This window comes from Acinonyx jubatus, chromosome E4, assembly GCF_027475565.1.
Source record: "Acinonyx jubatus isolate Ajub_Pintada_27869175 chromosome E4, VMU_Ajub_asm_v1.0, whole genome shotgun sequence".
NCBI classification, from domain to species: Eukaryota; Metazoa; Chordata; class Mammalia; order Carnivora; family Felidae; genus Acinonyx; species Acinonyx jubatus.
The window spans coordinates 15716090-15738429 of record NC_069395.1 but is presented as its reverse complement, the minus strand read 5'-3'; the positions used below and the strand labels follow the sequence as shown (position 1 = coordinate 15738429).

General features: G+C 36.8%; 1 protein-coding gene across 1 annotated transcript in view; it reads right to left on the bottom strand.

The window, feature by feature from the left end:
* The window catches only part of USH2A (usherin), a 725654-nt gene that overhangs the window by 189305 nt on the left and 514009 nt on the right, over positions 1 to 22340 (bottom strand). The window contains exons 46-48 of the mRNA XM_015077386.3: positions 18427 to 18539; positions 5051 to 5249; positions 1146 to 1314 (exon numbers count right to left, since the gene is read on the bottom strand). Coding sequence (XP_014932872.3) covers positions 1146 to 1314; positions 5051 to 5249; positions 18427 to 18539 — 481 coding nt within the window. The remainder of the gene's footprint in view (positions 1 to 1145; positions 1315 to 5050; positions 5250 to 18426; positions 18540 to 22340) is intronic.

Here is a 22340-nt window from a genome sequence, read left to right as displayed (position 1 = left end):
ATAAGTAAAACCTTTAAATACAGAACCTACCAGAGACTTTGTGTTTTATAAATACCAAAGGTTATTGTCTTTATTCTTGATTGCATTCACTGGACATTGTGTAGTTGAAAGTTGGACAATGGTTTATTCAGTCAGCTGATAGAAATAAAAAAAAAAATAGGGTGAGGAGGGAAAGATCCCTGTTTGCTATTCTTTGCTGCAACCCTCTTTTTGCCCTACCTAGCCTGATAGTGGACTAGTCTCAGAATTTGGGTTTCTGATACATCCGGGAACAATACATAGTCCAGAATAGAAATGGAAGACATGAAGAATGGCTTCATGCAGTGGAACACTTAGAAATTCATAGAATTTACGGTGAAAATTTTTAGCCACATGATTGAAATAAAGTCACAAAATAAGAGAGTTATCCAGGTCTGGATATATTTCCTTATGTAGTAGATACTGTAAGTCCCTTGTATTCCCTCTCTTTTTTGTACCTAGTCTTGCTTAGATTTCAACAAAGCTGAGGGAAGAAATTATATTTAAAGCAGGCCATTGGCTATGTGTTAGTCATTGAATTTTTGTTGTTTAGGTGCTTGAAGTAGCTAGCTGGCATGAGTCATGTGTTGGCTTTTTCAGCTTCCCAGATTACCGATGTAGGGGCCAAGGGCAGCCTCCCCAAAATGAGCCACACTGGAGAGAAGATTATTTTGAGTTGAAGGCAACTGAGACTTTGCAGGCTAAAGAGAAACTTTTGTCCCTCCCTTAACTACATAGAATAATCTAAATTGGGGGTCTTTCCCAGAATAAGGGTTATTAGCAGAGATAAATTGCATCTGAATGACCCATCTATACATCAGGGCAAACATCTAATTACCAAACATCTACTCTTCTTTCTACTGACCTGTGAAGTGCATTCCTTTCCTCTGATGTCTCAGAGCCCTACACCCTTACCCTTAGTTCAGAATGACGTGTATACTTCATTTTGCCTGGCTGCCGTTGGAATTTCCACGTCTGTGCAGATTCCTCGTACATATGGCATTAAAGTGGATTTTCTCCTGTTAATCTGCCTCGTGTCAATGTGATTTTAACGCAGCTAGAGGGACCTTGAAGAGGACAGGAAGTCTTGTTCCCTGACGCTGAGCACACCCGGAAATGATTCTCACCTGGTAGAATTCTGATATAATACCCAGAGCAGCAGTGATGATTTGGTTGAGCCTCTCGTATTCGGCCACCACAGCAAACCCCAGTTGAATTCAAAACGAATGGGATATACTTCTCTTCACAACAGTGGTGCCCAGGCTGGGGGTCATGGAGGACTCCATTACAACAAACCTGAAGTTGGGAATTGGGATTAAAGAAATATGAGCACAATTCAAAGTACTATACCATCCTATCTCACGTGATACAATTATGTTCTAATAGGCCTTGACCTGAGACCAAATGTAGTACAGTATTGATAAAAATTCAGAAGTTTGAAAAATGCATTTCTCCAGAATCATTTAAATTCTATAAATGCTATCTGATACCATGTAACTTTTTAAGACTTTAAACATGCTTTGTGCTCTATTATATTATCACACTCTATACATATGAATTATCCTTTGAATGTCAGTGCTCCCAATGTAAAGAAGATTTAGAATTGTAAATGAATAATTACCTTCATATATATGTTTTTATTTTAATGACTGTTTAATTTGAAAACACATTTATGGAAACCTGTCTCTCACTGATCTTTCTTTTCCTTTTAATAAGTAGTATTATCCTTATAATTTAGATGATCACTTATTTATGAACCCAATCTTCAGACAAGGAAGTCTCAATAGTCTAACATTTATATATATGTATATGTGTATATATATATATATGTGTGTGTGTGTGTATATATATATATATATGTGTATATGTATATATATATATACATGTGTATATATATATATATATATATATATATACATGTGTGTATATATATATATATATATATATATAGGCCACCACATTAAAAAAATTATATGGAAATTAATTTTGAAAAGCCCTTTAAATAATGTTTTTTTTTCCAGGAGCTGTAGAAGAAATTATGTGCTTGAACAATCAAATAATTATTTGCTTGCTCACTTGAGGTCTGAGAGACTGACACTCCGTATATATAACAAATCAAATGCTAAATAATTGCTGAAATGTAGCCTCAGAACCTACACTTGGCATAAGTCACATTAATTAGATAGAAGCTTCCTGTGGCAGACAATGGCAACCACTATTTAAGAGGTGTTTCTCTTTTTCCATTTTGCACATTGCTACTTCTAGCTTGCACCCACATATGATTCAAGCTAAATATGAGGCAGTAGAATGTGGACTCTCTAAGTCTTCATAAGGGCCACTAGCTTGGGACTTCATTCATTTTTCAAAAATCATCAAAGATCAAAGAAACAGGGCCCTTAAAAATCAAAGTCTACCCTGTGGTTTGTCAGCTAGCCACACTAAACCAACTGTAATGAATTTCTTTTTCGGTATTTAGTTATTAGCAATGAGGATTCAAAATTAGTTTAATGTCAAAGATACACCGGGTGATTCTTCTCTTTGATGTCATACCCTGTATGAAAGGTGAATTTTGAAATCATGCCCCATCTTTAAGACTTAAGCAAAATTTTTTTATGTGTTTCTTTGAGACTTAAGGATGCTGGTCATTTTTGCTTTCAGGGTAAAACAACACATGCCTTCCTCTTATTTTTTGACAGGGACCTAAAATCTTGTCCTTTGTTATATGGTCTCAAAGTATTTGTTAAAGTCCAATTCACATAGAGTGTGTTTCCAGATACTTAAGCACATCCAGCCTTTTCTTTTAGCAGGCTTGTCTAGTACTTACATTTTCTTGTGAAACTTTCACTGAAATGTTTATTTAAATTTTTTTAAATGTTTTTATTTATTTTTCAGACAGAGAGAGACAGAGCATGAACAGGGGAGGGGCAGAGAGAGGGGGAGACACAGAATCCGAAGCAGGCTCCAGGCTCTGAGCTGTCAGCACAGAGCCCAATGCGGGGCTTGAACTCACAGACTGTGAGATCATGACCTGAGCTGAAGTCGGACGCTCAACCAACTGAGCCACCCAGGCGCCCCATCACTGAAATGTTTATTAAGTGATGATGGCCCCTTAGAATTGGCTCTTTCAGGGGCGCCTGGGTGGCTCAGTCGGTTAAGCGTCCGACTTCGGCTCAGGTCATGATCTCACAGTCTGTGAGTTCGAGCCCCGTGTCGGGCTCTGTGCTGACAGCTCAGAGCCTGGAGCCCATTTCAGATTCTGTGTCTCCCTCTCTCTCTGCCCCTCCCCTGTTCATACTCTCTCTCTGTCTCAAAAATAAATAAACGTTAAAAAAATTAAAAAAAATATTCTTAGAATTGGCTCTTTCAATTCCATTGCCATTCTCAAGCTCCTTTAGACACATGAAATTTATGCCCTTTTTCTAACCCCCTTAGGTTTAGATCATTGGTGGTTCCCCAAAATGAAATTTTAAGCAATCGTTTCTCTTGGGAGGTCTCCATATAAACAGAATATTTCTTAATCTATTAATTCAGTCTTCAAGTTAGCTGCCTCAGGAAACCTATATGGAAATTTTATTAAGTTGAGCTGATAAATGCGTACCTAATATTTGAAGAGACTTTTGCTTATCTTATGGTTTCCCAAAGCAAGTCTGCAATCTAGTGATTCTCAAAATATGGTTCCTGGAACAGATCCTGGCTGGTTTAGTATGGCTACCAGAGGCATCAGCTGGCAACATGTTAGAAATGCAAATTTTCATGCCCCGCCCAAGATTTCCTGAATCAGAACTTCTGGGGCTGGGACCTGCTATCTGTGTTTTAACAAGCCCTCCAGGGTCTGATGTGCACCAGGGTTTGAATACATGGTAAAGTTTGTATGCGTATTTAAGTCCTCCTGGTATTTAAAGTGATTTAGCCAAAAAAATTCTTAGTCTCCTTTCTATCTCTCTCCAACCTCTCACTCAAGAAATACATATTCATAGTGAACTCTAAGCAGAAATTTACAAACAATTGCTTTCTCTTGAGATTTTAATTGAGTTCCTTTACTCTTTTACTGTCAATATCTGTGTGTGTCCTTAATCCTTAAAATAATAAGCCTTTGCTTAATGCATCAAAGATTTCTTTCTTTCTCCTAGAGAACATTTTTAATAGGCAAATTTATTCCAGCATTTTTCCCTTCAGAAATACTAAATTTTATTTTATTTTATGAATGTATGTTCATCAGACAGTGTACATTTAATGGCCTAAAGTAATGTAAAACCAAGTCATAATGACAATTCTGGAGCCTAAGTGTCAAAAAAAAAAGTGTAGTTAGTAACTGCTAGTTTTATAACATTTCTTAGATGATAACTACTGTTTGGCCAGTGTCAGCTGTAATAATTTGTATTTTGATCCATATTGCTTCAACAACTCACTTTCTTAATTACTGTGTCTTTCTGCAGTGAATCTTTTGAATTTAGCAACAGCTTTAGTCATTAAATGTGTGATGTTGTTGTTGACAAATAGGAACATTATTTCATTATATGAAATCCTACCTTCAAACTAAGGATTTTCTGCATCGTTTGTCAATAAAACCCATTTACAAACTCCTCTGTCTGGCTGTATTATTGATCTGATTCCTAAACTGCAACTAATATGAACATTAATCTGCAAATGGCCATAATTTTAAAATATTTCTGACAAACCATGGAAGGTCCTGTTCACAGTTACTCATCAGTGTCAGGTAAACAAACACCCACTTGTAGCTGAATGGATTTGTTGTAAAGAAAATTCAAGTCATTCAATCAAACACAAAGTCGGGAGTTCCTTACCATTTCGATAAACTAATATTTCCTGTGAAGATGATGAAAAACGAGAAGGCTAAGATGCTCATGAGGATGACAGGGTTTTTATAAGCATCCTTTCTTTTCCACGGGGTCTTCCTGATAGACTAGTGGAAAAATTGATCATGACAAACCATGGTTTAAGAAGCAAGTGATTTCACCTGGAGTGTTTAGTGAGAAAATCATATTTCAGTGACTCATTTGAAAAGATATACCTTAGCTTCAGGAGAATAACACTTGTGTCCACAGATAGCTTTCGGTTTTTGACACTTCACTGCCTTGCAGAGATCACTACTGTGGTCCTTCATTAACTTCCGGGTTTTAGGGCATGAATGCCACGTTTTACGTAAGAGATCATATCCGAGAATGATGCCATTTGGCTTCCCTGGAGACATCCAATCAACTTGAAGGGATCTGCAATGGATAGAATAATCAATAACTCTGAAAAGACAACATTTAACATTGCTGCCATCGGCTTCATGTACTCTCAATTAATCTTCGAGATTGGTCAAAAGGTCCATTTTGTCAACAACTTCTTAATTAAAAAGCTGAAGCCAAAGAAGTTAGATACTAATGTATAATATGCTCATATATGTTACTACCAGATAATATGTTTGGAGAATCAATGAAAACTAAGTAAGCTTTTGGGAGGATGACAAATGGCAAGAGTCCAGTGATCTCCCACTTTAAATTATGGAGACCAGAAGAAAGTACCATTGTTTTGGCTAATCAGGAAAATCAACTGAAAATTTTGGTTTTATAAGTAAAATTAAGCCACAAGTAATAAGACTTGGTAAGTAGCGTGGAAATTAGAACAGGTGGCAGACCTAATCTCTACTTGAAATCACCTTCTCCTTTGCCAGCCCAGACTAGCGATGTGTCACATAGTTGCCCAACGATATGCAACTATAAAACCACAGTGGAAACCTCGGAAGGTTCCGAGGCAATTTCAGCTTTCTTGGCACAGCCACTACTTTTCCCCTTTCTCTTCCTTTCTGCTAAACACGATGTCTGGAACTTCAGTAATCATCTTGCAGCCACTTGAGAAAGATCAAAATCATCACAAAAAGGCCACCATGTTATTTGGGTAAGCTGAACCAATGCCAGCAATAATGTACAATCTCTACAACTATTTACTTAAACTTCTGTTGTTGGGTGTTTTGTTGCATATAGCCAAAATAACTGCCCATATTGACAAAGTCTTGTTATCAATAGAAACACTTATCTATTATTAAAAGTAATTGATAAATTTATTTATAAATACAACTTATAAATTTTATCAAATGATAAATGATAAAATTCCTCTCAATGCACTGTACTTTGATATACCTTAATTTTAACTTCTATAAACAGACTTGTTTCTCTAGTAATTCTTCTAATGTTACAGTCAGACATGTTTTGTGGTAAGGAAATATAGGAATTGTAAGTTTCCACAACAAATATCTTTACATTATAATATTCTAGGAGATGTGTGATTCTTAAAAATTGAGCAACAATTTCATTCTAAGTATGGGTATACTTTTCAGGGAGGGGTTGGTATGCAATGAGGGCATAATATCTGACTAAAACTTTATTGCACTTTCAATGATCTATTAATATTTCATTTGTTGAAATGAATGAAATCAGAACATCAAGCTTTCCAGTAGGAATCAGCCCTGAATAAAATGATTTACTCTCAGGTTAATGCTATAGAACTTTAATTCTGCACTTAGGACTACTTGCCAGAATGATACAACCTAAATGACATAGCCGTACTATCTTCAGTGTTTTTTAAATAAGCTCTATAAGCAGAATAGTTAAAGTTTTTAATAAAGCCCCAGAGATTTGGATATGACATATTCTTGCAATTTAGCATGGCAAGGGAAGCCTACTATTTGCAAAACACTAGGTAATGCAAAATAATAATTATTTTTATTCTCATGTTTTCAGAAAAAGGGGTGGAACTCTGACATGCAAGATTAATTCTATTTTTATAATTCTAGAATTTCCAACTACAGCAACTAACCAAATGACAAATAGTTATAGGGCATTTTTATACAGAACACTCCAGTAGGTACTTCGAAGGAGAGCAAGCACATATAAGCTTAGTCCCTATACTTTAAACTCTCCCAATAAAAATCTCACAATAACTCATGTGACCACTTTTCTGCCATTGTGCTAAATGGTATTTTTGTTATACCTTTCATTTTAAGAGGAAATATATCTTTACAGGCAAAATTACTGGACCCTATCAGAATTCCAAGTGACATCATATATTAGGAATTCAATTAAGACCAAACATTTACATTAAAAAGCAGCAGTCAAGATAAACCTTGACATTTTAATAGACTGCTAAAAAAAAGAAAATTATTATTTCATTTTCTTAGGGGTACAAACATAACACATTCACTAATAAGACTCTGTAGATAGGAAATTAATGTCACCTACAAGAGAGCAGTTTCATAGGTGACTTCTGTAGTCACCATTATTATTCTAAGGTCTTTGTCCAACTCTTAAAATTAATTCCACATTTTCCAGATACCTCTTTTGTATTCACTGCATAAGCAACTACAGGAAAGACTACATTTAAGTGACATTCAAAGGTCTGACTTTTCCACAAAAGCTGATGAACTAGGAAAGTCTAGAAAACACCATGCAGAATACCACACTATTGTAACTTTTCTTTCTAGCAGAGCAAAACTGTGAAGTGAGACTGCTTATATTTTTAGTGATAACATGAACAGTTTTGCTCTTGAGGATCTGAGTCTGAGGCACGAAGGTAAATGGTCAAAGAAGAGTAGCGAGTTTAACACCTATACATCTCTCATTAGAACCAAGGAGAGTGACACTGAAAAACCTTTTGGTTGCTGATTTCAAAGGAAAGACATCTCTGAGAAACACACACCATTATAAACGGAATTGGTGGTTTCATTCCTTTGATGTTTAAGAGCAAAAATAGAAGAAATGTTCTTATACCATAGGAATGAATGTTAAATATTGGGGAAACAAGCTGAAGCTTTTTGGTATAGATTAGTAAAGGTTGCATGCTCACACAGAAAAGTAAACCAACAGTGAATCCTTGAATGAAATATTTTGCAGATTTGTTCATAAAGTCATGATTAGAGTTTATTTAACTCCCAGAACATAAGGACTATGATTTAAGCTACCTTAATAAAGCTTCTGATGAAAACTACTATATCTACACACATTTTGATACATGGATTCATTGATTATTCAGACATTTCAGTTGGAGTTATTTCCTTTAATTATGTCACCCTGTTAGTAGATTTACTATTCTATCTCTGTTACTATTATCTACCACTGTAGTCACCACCACAATGATCATCATTTTCAGTCCTTACTTCAAGAAGTATAAACTAATATTGAGGATAGAAAGGAGTATGGGAAAATCATTTCTTTATCACCTACCTTGATACAGGTGAATATTAAAATGTTACAGGTCAGAGAAAATTTTATGAAGAATTAGGGTTCCCACTGGTATTCTTCAACATTTTATTCTATTATTATCATTTGGTCAAAATGTTCTTGTTTAAGCCAAAGGAAAAAAAAATCTTCATATACCTTAAGATATTAATCTAAATTGCTATAAATTAAACAGTTCTGGATTCCTTGATCATGTTTATATAGACCCTTTTTTTTTCTACTCAACTTGGTCATTTTGGTCAATTATTTATGTACCACTCAAGTTCTTCAATTGTATTCCAGATTATGGCTATCATAAATGATCAAGTAACTTTTAATAGAGGACTAAATAAATGTTGCATGATGAAAATATTAACTCTCAGCTCTCAAATCAAGTCATTGAATATTTATCTATTAGAATGTTTAGCATAACTTGTAATAGGTGAAAAATCAAAAGACAAAACCTGTGTCCTTGAATAATAGGGAATACAAAACATGCAAACACAAAGCATGTAAATGCTATATGGCAATTTAAGTCAAGTATTTAAATGTGTTTAGGCTATAGATATTATAAAAACACATAAGCAAAAGTCCTCTGTTCTAGACTAAACAATGAGGGTATCATGGAACAGATAGATTTGGACTTGAATTGGTAAATGAAGAAGGGAAGATTCTGTACAGGAAAATCAACATAAGCAAATGTAAAGGGTGGGAATCAGCCTCAGTGTGTATGGAAGAGTAATGTGACCAACTTGATGAATGAATAAGCTACATCCAGCAAAAGAGGAGGGTAAATTTGAAAAAAAGAAAAAAGTTGATGGAGTCCCTCAAACACTGTATTGAGTTTGATAGTGAAATAGTATGATTGTGCACTGTGTCACTCCTAGACTACAAAGCCTTATTAGAACTAACACCCTGACATGCTAGAGTGGAAGAGACCAGGGCTAGAGAGAAAGGTCAGTAAGCTACATTAGTAACTCAAGTGCAAAAGATTGTTGAATGGGGTTCCGCTCTTGTATGGGGATTTGAACTACAGCCCCAAACTGAGGATGACAGGTAATGAGTTCCTCCTTTTAAACATGGTAAGTATTTCACTTCTAAAGGGAACAGCAAGATTCTGTTAATCCCAAGGATAAAACTCTTTAACATTGACCTGTCACCCAAAACAACCAAAAATAAACAGAATTCTAGGAGAGTTTTAGAAAGTAGGAAATTTAGTGAGTATTTCTTAAGTACCTCCTATATGCCAGCCCTGTTCTTTACTTATCAGTGAACAAGACAGCTAAAGCCCCTTTTTTTCATAAAACTTACATTTTTCTGGGAGAAGAGGGACGGTAAAGAAACACATAAGTGTATCATACGTCAGGTTGGTGGTCTAGGAAGGACTGGTTCTTCTATGCAGAAATTCGACAGAAGAGGCGAATCAAGCCCGGAGGGGTTTCTAGGTGGAGGGAAAAGCTGTGAGGCAACCATGTGCTTGGCATGTTGAAGGGCCAGTGAATCTAATAGGGCTGGATTGGACTGCACACAAGATAGAATATGGGAAAATGAGATCCTAGGGTATAAGGAGGGTGGCATGGGTGTTTGCTGATGATGTAAGATTTTCTACAACACAGAAACAACTGGATTTGTTTTTGAGTGTGTTGGAAAGCCATCGGAAGTTTTGAGGCACAGAGTGAAAGAGGAGTTATTTACATAGTGAAGAGTGGCATCAAACACACGCCCTAACCCCTGCTAACACCTAGGGTCGGACTGAGGAAGGCATTCCAAATATGTCACTTAGAGAAACTGGAGGCAGAGAAATTGGAAGCACTTGTTTCTCATGTTTGGTACTCACTGAGTTATAGAAATGTCTAAACTCAGTCTGCTGCTGTCCTTGGAGGATAGTAAGGAGTTTGGGGAGAGCTTGACATTGATCTTGACAGTCTATACAAGCAGAGAAAAGATGCTTGACTCTCCATGAGAGAATCCTGATGGCTAGGTATTGTCCAAAGTAGCTGCAACAAAAAGGTAAAATAAAGAGTGCCTCATGGCACAGATCAATGAGCTTCACCGGAACCAGGAGATGCCTTGCGAGATGACTAGGCTTGAGCCAGCTTGAGGGTATACTGTTTATGATGGCAGCCTTCTAGGAAGAGGAGACTCCAGCAAGAAGAGTCCTTGGGATGCCCTACTCTGTTGGGACCACAAGAGATCAGCTATAGAGGGCAGCACTCGTGTCAGGGAAATTGACTATGTGGAATCCTCTTGGGGCCTCACAAGGGAAATACAACTCTCCAGGAAAAGTGCCACCTGATATGCAGAGGGCTTTGAGGGTTGCCCAGTGATGGCAGTGAAACAATAACATTAAGAGGAGACACACTGGATCAAGGGGGATAAGAGGGAAAGAGCAAGGAGGAGGGAACAGACAAGCTGTGATCAGGCATGAGTCTGTGAAATGGTAGAATCTTTGAACCAGACTTGGGCTTAATAATTTGCTAGAGACAGAAAAGACTTTTTAATACTTGATCATGAATCTCAATTACCAAAGTGAGACTCATAACTAAAAATAATTCAAAAGCTATAAGATGTTTCTGAGAGGCTTTCAAGAGTCGAAGAGAGGACAGCCAAAGGATTATGTATAAGGCAGCAAGCAGTGGGCAAAATGCAAAGCTTTTTCTTCTTTGTATCTCATTGAATTAAGACCCCTGCAGAAACAGGTTACATAAACTTAAATGATGAAAACATGAACCAGGGTGGTGGTGGTGGTGGAAATGAAGAAGAGAGACACATATAGGAAGATTGAGCAAACTCAGGGGATTAAAAAAATTCAAAGATAGATGTCAGTGATAATATGCAGGTGGTGGTGCATCTGTGAAAATGAATGTTGGAAAAGATGATGAGTTAGAGGAGAATGTACCGCTGAGGCTTGAGGTAGCAGATACTACTATGGAAAATCAATAGGCAGCTGCATAGATGAGACCAGAGTTTGGGGGAAAAACAGGGTCAGCAATTTTTGAGACATCAGAATGACTAAAAGTGTGACGTTTGAACTACCTGATGAGGAGGGAGAGTCTTTCTGTTCAGTCTCACAATTAATACTAGGATTTGGAATGGACCCAGTAAAAGAAGGAAATGGGTGTTCAGAGAGCAGGGTACAATGTGGTAGTTAAAGGCCAAAGTGAATTAGGAAGAGGGGGATTTTGCTGAGAGGCACAGTCGGCCTCAGTGACTGGCTTCTACCGGAGCTACAAGAGGTAGAGAACTTAAAGGAGTTTGGGAAGAGAGGGAGGTGAGAAAATGGAGGTATTGATAGCAGAGTCTTAAGAGACTTGAGGAGAACCTGGGTGGCTCAGTTAGTTAAGCAGCTGACTCTTGATTTCAGCTCAGGTCACAATCTCAAGTTGCATGAGATCACGCCCCAAGTTGGGCTCTGGGCTGACAGTGTGGAGCCTGCTTGGGATTCTCTCTCTTCCTCTCTCTGCCCCCCGGCCGCGACCCACACAAGTGTGCTCTCTCTCTCTCTCTTTTTTCTCTCTCTCTCTCTCTTTCAAAATAAATAAATTAACTTAAAAAATGAATAAATTCGATATTCTGTAAAGCCTTTTTTTTAATAATTGAATTTTTTAAATGTTTATTTTTGAGATAGAGAGACAGACAGTTAGTGGGGAAGGGGCAGAGAGAGAGAGGGAGATACAGAATCTGAAGCAGGCTCCAGGCTGTCAGCATAGATTCCCATGCCGGGCTTGAACCCACAAACCATGAGATCACGACCTGAGCCGACGTCAAACACTGAACCGACTGAGTCACCCAGGCGCCCCTTCTGTAAGGTCTTTTAATGAAACAATGTGTCTGATAAAGAAAACCCACTAGCCATTAAAAATGTACTTCCTGAATTATAAGACTTGATCGGATCTGTACAACAGTAGTAAATATACTTGAAACAATCTCTTTCAAGAGGTCTTCCTGTATCCTTTAAATACTCTTAACAGAGGAGCACCTGGCTGGCTCAGTCCGGTAGAACATGCAACTCTTGATGTTGGCATCATAAGTTTGAGCCCCATGTTGGGCATAGGGCCTACTTTAAAAAAAAGACTCTGACAGAAATTCCAGTCCAAATTAAAATGTGTCTCCTGTTGTCCATATTGGTGAGGGGGGGAGTTTAGAATATGGGTGAAGAAGACTTGATGTGACATATTATATCTACAGCCCAACATCCTCTCTATTAAGAAAATAATAAAATAAATCATGATCTAATTTTTTTCACACAAAATATAAAATTATTATTTCAGTGCTCAAGCTATCAGTCACTGAAAAATATCAGAGAGGGAAAATTAAGGATAGAAGAGATTTTCTGATAATACAAAAAAAATCATACTATAAAAAAAATAGAGGCCTCAAAGTTTCACCCCAAATTTAGTGAGGTAAAAAGAGGAAAATTCTTATTCCACAACCTAAAACCTCTTTTGCCGTATTCAACCCCAACCTAAGTAATTTGAAAATTTAAGGGGATTTATAAATGATGATAGTGGTGTAACCTTCATTTAAAGACACGCAGCCTGTGCTGATTTCATAAAGGTTTCTGAAAAGTTGGTATGTAAAAATATCATTTATATCATTCAGTAGCTTCAGGCAAATTTTCCAACAATTATTTGCGAATGCTACAAAGACGTTATACCACAGACTCCTTGTCAATGATACAGCCCTGAATTGATTTGGAACAGAAAAAACTGCCATGGTGCCAATTAAAGACAATGAAAGACATGATCTGTGTTCTCGCTCTGCCTTCCTTTGACCCTTTCCCCTGGAAATGATGCATTTTGGAATACTAGCAGTAACTAATAAAATCTCTTTCTTGTTGACGTTCTTCTTTTTTTTTGCTTATCTATTTATAGCTAAAAAGGCAACCCAATACAAGGGAAGTTGTCAGCTACTGTGTTTGTCATATTTCAGTCAAAGCCAGAGCCAGCCAGCTATCTACATCCACCGTAGTCTCTACATTCTCAAGGACCAGAATTAATGAATTAACTATTGATTAAATTCCACTCTAGCAAATCCACCAAGGCAAATAAATGAACTACCCAGGGCACATGTAGGCCATGGCCAGACATGTCCGGGCTATCGATCACTAGTTAGTATTCTTTTGGGATATAGAAGCAGCTGATGATAATATGACAAGTATGGAAAATGTGATGTAGAAATCGAGTTTGTTTCTGGAGAGGCAGCTTATAGAACTACAGGGGCTCGTGTGCTCTTTCCACATTTGGGTGCTATGGTGTCTTTGGGTTACATGTAATGGGAAAAACATGTATGAGTGGTTGTACTGTAGATGTCACGAGTCATAAGTTAAGGCCAAAACAAAAACTAGTTGAAGCATCCCATGCATATAATCAGACAGTCTGATATACTATCTGTATATGTTATTAAAATCCATGACAGGTAAATGTTACAGACTATTGTGCTTTACCAAAACTAAACAATCTAAGAAACAAATGTCTTATTAGAAACCAAATTATTTTAAATGCTATAGAAGTTAATTCAGTCTACTGACATTTTCTGGAATTATTTCACATTTGATTTTGCTCATTGCTAATATAAAAGAGATTTTTTTGAATCAAAATAAAAATATAACTAACAAGTATACATTGCCAGACATACAATAAAATACACAAACAATAACATGCATGTAAGAGGCTAACTACTTTGGTGTTGGTATAATTTTGATTAATGATTTGGCAGCCCACAGCTGCTCATTTGAGTCCTGCCTCTGGAAAACATTGCTCTTCTATGATGAATCGTTTTTAGAAAGGGAAGATTTCCCTTGCCAATATCTGGTGGTGAATGATTTCTATCAAGACCTTTTTAGATTTTTGACCAAAAAAACAGGAAGGAAGGAAGGAAGGAAGGAAGGAAGGAAGGAAGGAAGGAAAGGAAGGAAGGAAGGAAGGAAGGAAGGAAGGAAGGAAGGAAGGAAGGAAGGAAGGAAGAAAGAAAGAAAAGAAAGTTGGTAAAGGGATTGGAATTAAAAACAAACAAACAAAAAACATGGTAGAGAGGGACTTTCTGAGGCCGGCCAACATGGAGTAAACCTATTACAGCCTCTCTCTTACTGATTATCACTAAAAAGTGTGCAGAAATTACAAGAAGCAACCACCTGAGGATTCTGAAAAGTTAACAATAGAGGCAGATAAGGACGAGAGGGAAAAAAAAATTAAAGGATGAATTTCTCATTGTTTCCCCTCTTTGATCTCCCATCTTTAATCCAAGAGCAGCCCCGGTGTAGAATTGTGCACTGGACAAGTAAAACCTATGTGAGAAACCCCATCTTTCTGGCCAGAGTACAAAAAGGCCTTACAAGCCAGAGGGTGTGAGGGGAAATTCCTGTTTTGTGTTTTCTTTTTTTGTCCAGACTTGCTCTGAGGATGATTCTGGTCAAGGAGCTGCACTATAGCAGTCCTGGTCAAAAGGGAATCCAAAATCCTAGGAAAAATCCATCTTTCTGACCAGAGGAACCAGGGAAAGGGGCTCCTGTGATCTAAAACATGTGTGTGGGAGGTGTCCCTGTTTTCCTTCCACTTTCTCTTATCTTGTTGCTCTCGCCAAACAGCCTCATTTATGTAAAATGTCAGGTAACTTGGGAGGCTAAAATTTCAAGAGAAACCATATCTTCCTAGCCAAAGATCCCACAAAGGAAGCACCAGGGATCTGGAAAATGTGGGAGGAATCTCAGACAAGAGAGAGCTAGGTCATCTTCAACGCAAGTCCCTACTCAAGTCTAAACTGCACATGCACGGTTGTTTTCCATGCAAAGGCAACCTGAGCGTCACAGCAAAGACTCTGAGATATGACCATTACATAACCCTCCAAACAAATACCAGATTAGCCACTGAAAGGTGCATACATGGGGCAGACATGAAGCGGCATAACAAAGCTTTTGAAAAATGAACCGACATTGGAGCCCCTGAGCACATAAAGCCAAGACAATATTTGCAGTCTGAAGGTAACCAGATGATTACCTGCTGAAGGAAACGAAAACTTTATCCTTCTTCAAATTTTTAACGGGACTCAAATGATCACAACCTACTATTCAAAATGTCCAGGATACAATCCCAAATCACTCACAATTACACTAATCAAAAGAAAGCTGAAGTGGCTATATTAGTATCAGACAAAGTATACTTTATAACAAGAAAATTACCAGAAAAAAGGGATATTATGCAATGATGAAAGAATCAATTTACCAAGACATAGCAATCCTAAATGTATATGAATCTCATCATAAAGCATCGAAATACATGGGGCAAAACAGAGAGTTCTAAAAAAGAAATAGATATGCCCATAATTATATCTGGAAATTTCAACATTCTTCTCACAATATTTGCTTTTGAGAACAGACCTGGGGAAAACAACGAAGGTTTCATCATTTTGATTGTAGTCTTCCACTTTATCATGATTTTTAGCCCCTCCTCCCAGCCCCTCCTCCCAGCCTTCCACTGTGCCTAGTTAGCCTTAATTCCTAGATGCCTCTGTTCAGTTTGTCCAGAGAATACACTTCTGATCTCATGGTAGTAGAACATGCTAGATGGAGCAAGAGAAGTAGACACCAGGATACATACTATGGAGGTAGGGCACCGTGAATTTTTGGATGGTTAATTTTATGCATCAACTTGACTGGGCCACAAAGTGCCCTGATATTTGGCTAACCATTAGTTCAGTGTATATCTGTGAGGCTGTTTCTAAGGAGATTAGCATTTGAAATGGTGGACTTGGTGAAGCAGATTACCTACCCCGTGTAGGTGAGCAACACCCAATCAGTTGAGGGTCTGAATACAACAAAAAGGTGGGAGAAGGGAGAATTCCCTCCCTTTCTTTGCCTGCTTCCTTGAGCTAAGACATCAGTCTTTTTCTCCTCTCGGACTTGAACTGGAACTTATACCATTGGCTCCTCTGACTTTCAAATCAGAGAGACTTTGAGAGACTACACCACTAGCTTTCCTGGGTTTTCAGATTTTGGTTCTGTTTCTCTGGAGAACCCTAATTACAGGTTCCAACCACATTTTTTTTTTCAGATTTTTAGCTAATCTCATGATTCCAGCTTTGAACTTTACATCTTCCTCTTCTTCACTAACCTTAAAACTTGTAAGTGCTCAGACACTGAGGTTCTCTGCAGGGTAAATTAGTTTGTTTTGTGTCATTATCTCCTTCTGCCAACCAAACTTTGGTTGTAAATGTTTTCCACTGCACTAACTCATTTGTTTCTCCCTGCCAAACATTGCTTCCAAAATTGTGTTGAAATCTCTCTTCTGTTGTCTGCTCTGTCATTTTTCTTCCTCTTGTTGTATGATGCCTTCATTAATATTTTTGCCATCAACTTATACATTTGAACGTAAATAATCTTTAACCACAACTATTACTCTGCTATTATCTGTAAGAATCTTTTTAAAATAAAAAAAAGTATCCTAGAAGTACAGACACATATAGACATTTGTTCAATGTCTAATAAAACCTACAGATTTTTAGCTACATATAAATATATAATTTAAGACATACTCCTTTATGCCATTCATCTGGGCTTAGGTCATAAGGATGAGAACAAACAAGAAATCTGACAACATCCACCCACCTAAATATAATTCTTCCTTGAGTTCTTGAAGACAGAACTCAATTATTGCATCATCCATGATGCCTTCACTGATAATCCTGGGTAGAGTTCAGTGTTTTTCTCTTTATGTTTTTCCTGCATATTATAAACTTATGTTGTGGAATTTTTTACATTATTCTATAAACATTTGTTTAGGGCAGTGTCTCTACAGTAGACTGAAAACTTTGAAAAGTTAAAACCATGCCTTATACTTTTTAAATTAATTTTTCTTCTTATATTATTATAACCACAAATGTATTTGCCAGTACTTTTTTCATTTGACTATTTTCCCTTTGCATAGTAGGCAATTCTGTGGATAGGGAAAATTTGCTGACAAGATTATCAATTAATTAGCACATGTGAAATTAGATAAATATCTGTCATGTGTTAGATAAAAGATGGACTCAAGGAGATAAGGCATGATTTTTGCCCTGAACAGCTAAGCATCCAATTACTTGGGTTTTTTTTTTTCTAATTATTTTTATCTTTAGTTCCCTAAATCAGTACAGATATTTTTAAACTGATTTTAAAGAAACATAGAAATGTTAATATGTTGCAAAAGGATCCTTCAGAATTGAAATCTTTTATAACAAATCGATTATTTTGGTCAGTGTGTATGTGGGGTGTGTGTGTGTGTGTGTGTGTGTGTGTGTGTACAGGTGAAGGGTGATTCATTTAGCTGGAACATCATCCCAGTATGATGTGGGAGTACTCAGATTTCTTTCTCTAGCCTCAGACTGATGTAGAGGGATGAACTACTCTCATGTCAATTTTGGCTTGGGATACTTGACATTAAATCTTTTTATCATTATTATTGTTAACTTGAACTGAAAAGAGACTCACTTTCAATCTATGGCCACTTCTCAGCAATACATGAGCACAGAAAAATAATGAGATTGTACCAAGAATCTGATAACAGTGGTAATGGTTATCCAGACATTATCTCCCCTGTTTATTTTACAGATTTTTCTAGGTTTAAGGCAATCAGATACATGTAAATCTAATTTTTTTCAAAGAGAGTAACTTAGAAGGTAATTAATCTAATGAAAATTGTATTCTTTGCCTTACAAAAGGATTCACTTAATGACACATTTAAATACAGAAACCCTTTCATGCATTTAAGCATTTGCTCACAGGTTACTAAATAAAGGGAAGTGAAACTGGGAAATCAGGGACATTAAAGCTTAAGTATTAGGTGATGTGACCAGTGAAAATCAATAGCTAATAATACAAAAATTTTGATTTACACAGGTCTTTATAGCAACTTTCTAAAATGAAATTGTCATGGTTAGGATGAAATCTTTGATTTTAACGTTCATTGCTTATGATCAGCTTTTTATTTATTTTTTTAAGTTTATTTATTTTTGAGAGACAGAGAATGCATAAGCTTATGCACAAGCTGGGGAGGGGCAGAGAGAAAGGGAACAGAAGATCTGAAGGGGGATCTGCGCTGACAGCAGAGAGCCCAATGAGGGGCTTGAACTCACAAGTGGTGAGTCAGAGGCTTGTGACTGAGCCACGCAGGTGCCTCTGATCAGCTCTTGACATTAACTGGCAAAAAATTTTTACCTTGAAGCAATGCCGTGAATTGTGGGTGTTGGTATGTCACTTGGAGTATCCTCCACGGTGGTGATTTGGGTGCCATTGCTTTTCGCACAGGCATATTTGGTGCAGACTTCAACCTACAAACAGTTTAGAAAAGAATAAATCCAACTATTTTCAAAATATACACTGCCAGTGGCTTGAATCCACCCACCTTCATTTCATAGGACTCTCCTATTAGTTCTCTATAACTTCTTAGAGTTCTATAAATATTAATTTTTGATGTTGTTTGACTGCATTGGTTCAAACTCAGAATATGATATAGAAATGAGCTCAGGACAGTTGATTTAGTGATGAAAATGGTGATGTTTAGTCTCTGGTTCCAACCTTTCAGAAAGAGACAGACATATTCATCCCTTTGGGGCACAGTAAGGAATGGAAGATGTTTGGGTGACAGTATATAAGCTTAGTAGGTTATCACTGCATATTGCTCTCTAGATCTACAACCAGGTAGTGTAATGATGAGTTCTTGCAGAAGTCTTGACATTTTAGAACAAATAGCCCAAATGTTAATGTGCAATGGAAGAAAAACGAGGTCTAGAGAAGCCTTTCAATGTGGCTGAGCTACTTTATATTCATCTGTTCCAGCTGCAATTGTATTTTTACCTTAATCACAGCAGAAAATCATCATTTATCCCTTTAATTCTGCCACCTAATCTGACTAAAAACTGAGGAGGGTGGAGTAACTAAAGATTAGAAATCGAGTTCATCAAGCATTAGTAACGCAAAAGAAACACATTCAGCAAGTGGGAGGAGAGACAAATGAATGTACAAAAGATTGCTAGTGAAACACTCACAAAGTGACATCATTCTGTTTCCAATGAAAGGATAAGCCAAAGAGAAACTGTACTTTTTCCAATGCTCACTTACTTTCAGCAGCTAATACATAAAAAATGAAGGGGGAAGCTGGATACCGATGCATCTCAAACACTAATACTGAGCTTTTAAGTGAAGCAGTTCTCTGGATTTCCACTGGCAATTGAGAAAAGACAAATGTGTCTCTTACTGTATTTAATAGTTACATCATTTTATTCATGGGGAACTTTACACCTAAATGGGAGTTGAAGCACATTTTTATGATGCTGTTTGAGTTGTGTTCTTTATGTATGCCATATAGTATTTTATGTATTCCACATAGTATTTTTCCTATCTACTAATATTTAGTAGAGATGTGGACACTGTCAAGGCCCTCCACTCTGAGTATGTCCAATGAAACCCCAAATAATTTAAAGGGAAATGAACTTAAAATATACTTGCTGCAATAGAATTAATGACAATAAAACTTCATACATATTAGGCAATATTTGACTATATGGTGCATAATTATAATTAAAAATCAACTCCAGTTCATTATGTAAGTAATATGTGCTCAATATTAATGGGAACTGGCACAAATAATTTTACTGAGTCTTCATTACTCCATTTTCATCAGCTTGCAAATTGGGGGTGAGAGAAATGAGGGAATATGATCAAGCTGATTAGATATGAGATATCTAATCCCAGCTTTACTGTATTCTAGTCTTATCATCTAAATACTAAGCATAGCTTTAAGTTCCAAACTACTTAGCTATATTCTGGGGCACTTAGGGTGGCTCAGTCAGTTGAATGTCTGACTCTTGATTTTGGCTCAGGTCATGATCCCAGGGTCATGGGATTGAGCTCCATGCCAGGCTCCACACTGAGTTTGGAGACTGCTTAAGATTCTCCCTCCCTCTCTCTCTCTCTCTCTCTCAAATTAAAAAAAAAAAGTTATAACAAAATAAAACTAAGCTACTAGCTCTATTCAAATGATTCTCCAGAAAACTCTTATTTTGACTTTGGAGAAATGTGTCAATATTTTTCTCAACTTACTAAGGTAACAGACCAAATTTCATCTTTGGGATATTTCTGTTGCTATAGCTATATTGCATAATGTGAATGAACCACAAATATAAAGGTTGACTGATTCACATAAAAACAAAATTGAATCAAAAATTGACATTTTTAATGTATTTATATATTTTATATATATATATATATAAATTATATAGAAGGGATATATAAAATAACTCATTCAAAACAGTAGATACTTGGATCTATATGTCTGCTTTATAATCAATACATGTTTGACAGAGGGGGTTAACACAGAGAACCTTAATCCTAAAGTAGCAGGCATATCAATTAGGTGCAACATATTGTATATGTACATATACGTATATATACATGTACATATAAATATTTTTATACGTATATATTTATACATATATGTATATTTATTTATTTACTTATTTATTTTCAAAATTTATTCATTTATTTTGAGAGAGAGAGCATGCACATGCATGTGAGTGGGGGAAGGGCAGAGAGAGAAGGAAAGAGAGAATCCCAAGCAGGCTCTGCACTCCCAGCACAGAGCCCATCTCAGGGCTTGAACCCAGGAACTACGAGATCATGACCCGAGCTGAAATCAGACGTTTAACCCACCGAGCCACCCAGGTACCCCTGGATGCATATTTTAAGTGGAGTCAAATCCCAAATCATCTTTGACATCATGAACAAAAATCATTGTAATCTGTTATTCAAATTTCCAGTGATACAACAACTATTTCAAGTGGAATATTCCTGGACTGTGGAGAGCTTCACAAAAATATAGTTTATCAAGAATAAGAACATCTTAGTCACTAATAACACAACTAAAATATTAGATTCTAATTTGGTATTTTGTCTCCTTATTTTGTTAGCTGTCCCAAATCTGATCAAAATGCATTCTTTTCAGGCCACTAGTGACTCAAACCAGTAGGGATGAGTGAAGCCTTTTATAGGACAACATGACTGAAACACGTACACATCAACTGTTATATAGTCAGAAAGCTGGATCAGGACGTGCATGCGTGCATAGCCCCTATTGATCTCACCTTAGGTTGTATTCTGAGTCCTGATAAAGCAAATAAATAAGTTGCCTTTTGAGGACTCAGCCAGCTTTCTCCATCAGCGCCCCCCAAAAGAATAATACAGCAAATACTGTCACCTTCCTAAGCCAACCTTGTTCACAAAGCTATATGTGTAATTATTTTGAATGTGGTTTTTATTTTCTAATTTTCTATGATGTACATGCACATAGAGACTCACTCTAAGAACCGTGAACATAAACATCAGTCCATGTGTTCCATTCTAAGATGACTCAGGTGAGTTCATGGAAATCATGGAATGTAATGAAAACTAATCAGCATACCTTTCTTCTTTTATTTTTATTTTGTTTTCTTAGGAAGCTAGGCCTAGTAGCGGGGGGTGGGGGGGGGAGTGGTAAAGCATTGGCTCTAGCCAGATGACTGTGTATGTTTCCCCTTCCAAGGTGAGGGAAAGAAGGGGATGGGAAATGAAAGAGGTAGCACTTACTAGACAAAGCCAGTGAATGTTTCTGTGGTCAAAGAAAATTTCCATGCTTAATATCTTTTGAAAATTATTTACAAAGCTCTTACAAATGTTGGAAGTAGCATAGATTAATTAAAAATTTACTACATTACAGCCCTTCTTTATAAACTTTGAGTTTCTGTTTTTATCATTAATTTCCACATTTGGCCTTGTTATCTTTTATATCCCAGCAGTGTAATGAGTTCCAATTCCTTGGGGGAAAGTTCTTTGTTGCAGATTCCTTAGTTGTCTCTCTATTTTTTCTATTTTAAAGATCAGCAGATCTCAAAGAGGTCTATGAGTTGGGCCTCAGATGGTCAATGCAATATGAAACTGCACACTAACTTTTGTCATATAGGCACATAGGTGCTTTTCTAGGGCAGGGTGCACTGACATCATTAGATTATCAAAGAGGTTCAAGGGCAAAAAAGTTTAAGGATAACTGTTCTCACATAGGCAAGGGTCGACAAACATTTGGTAGATGACAACAGATA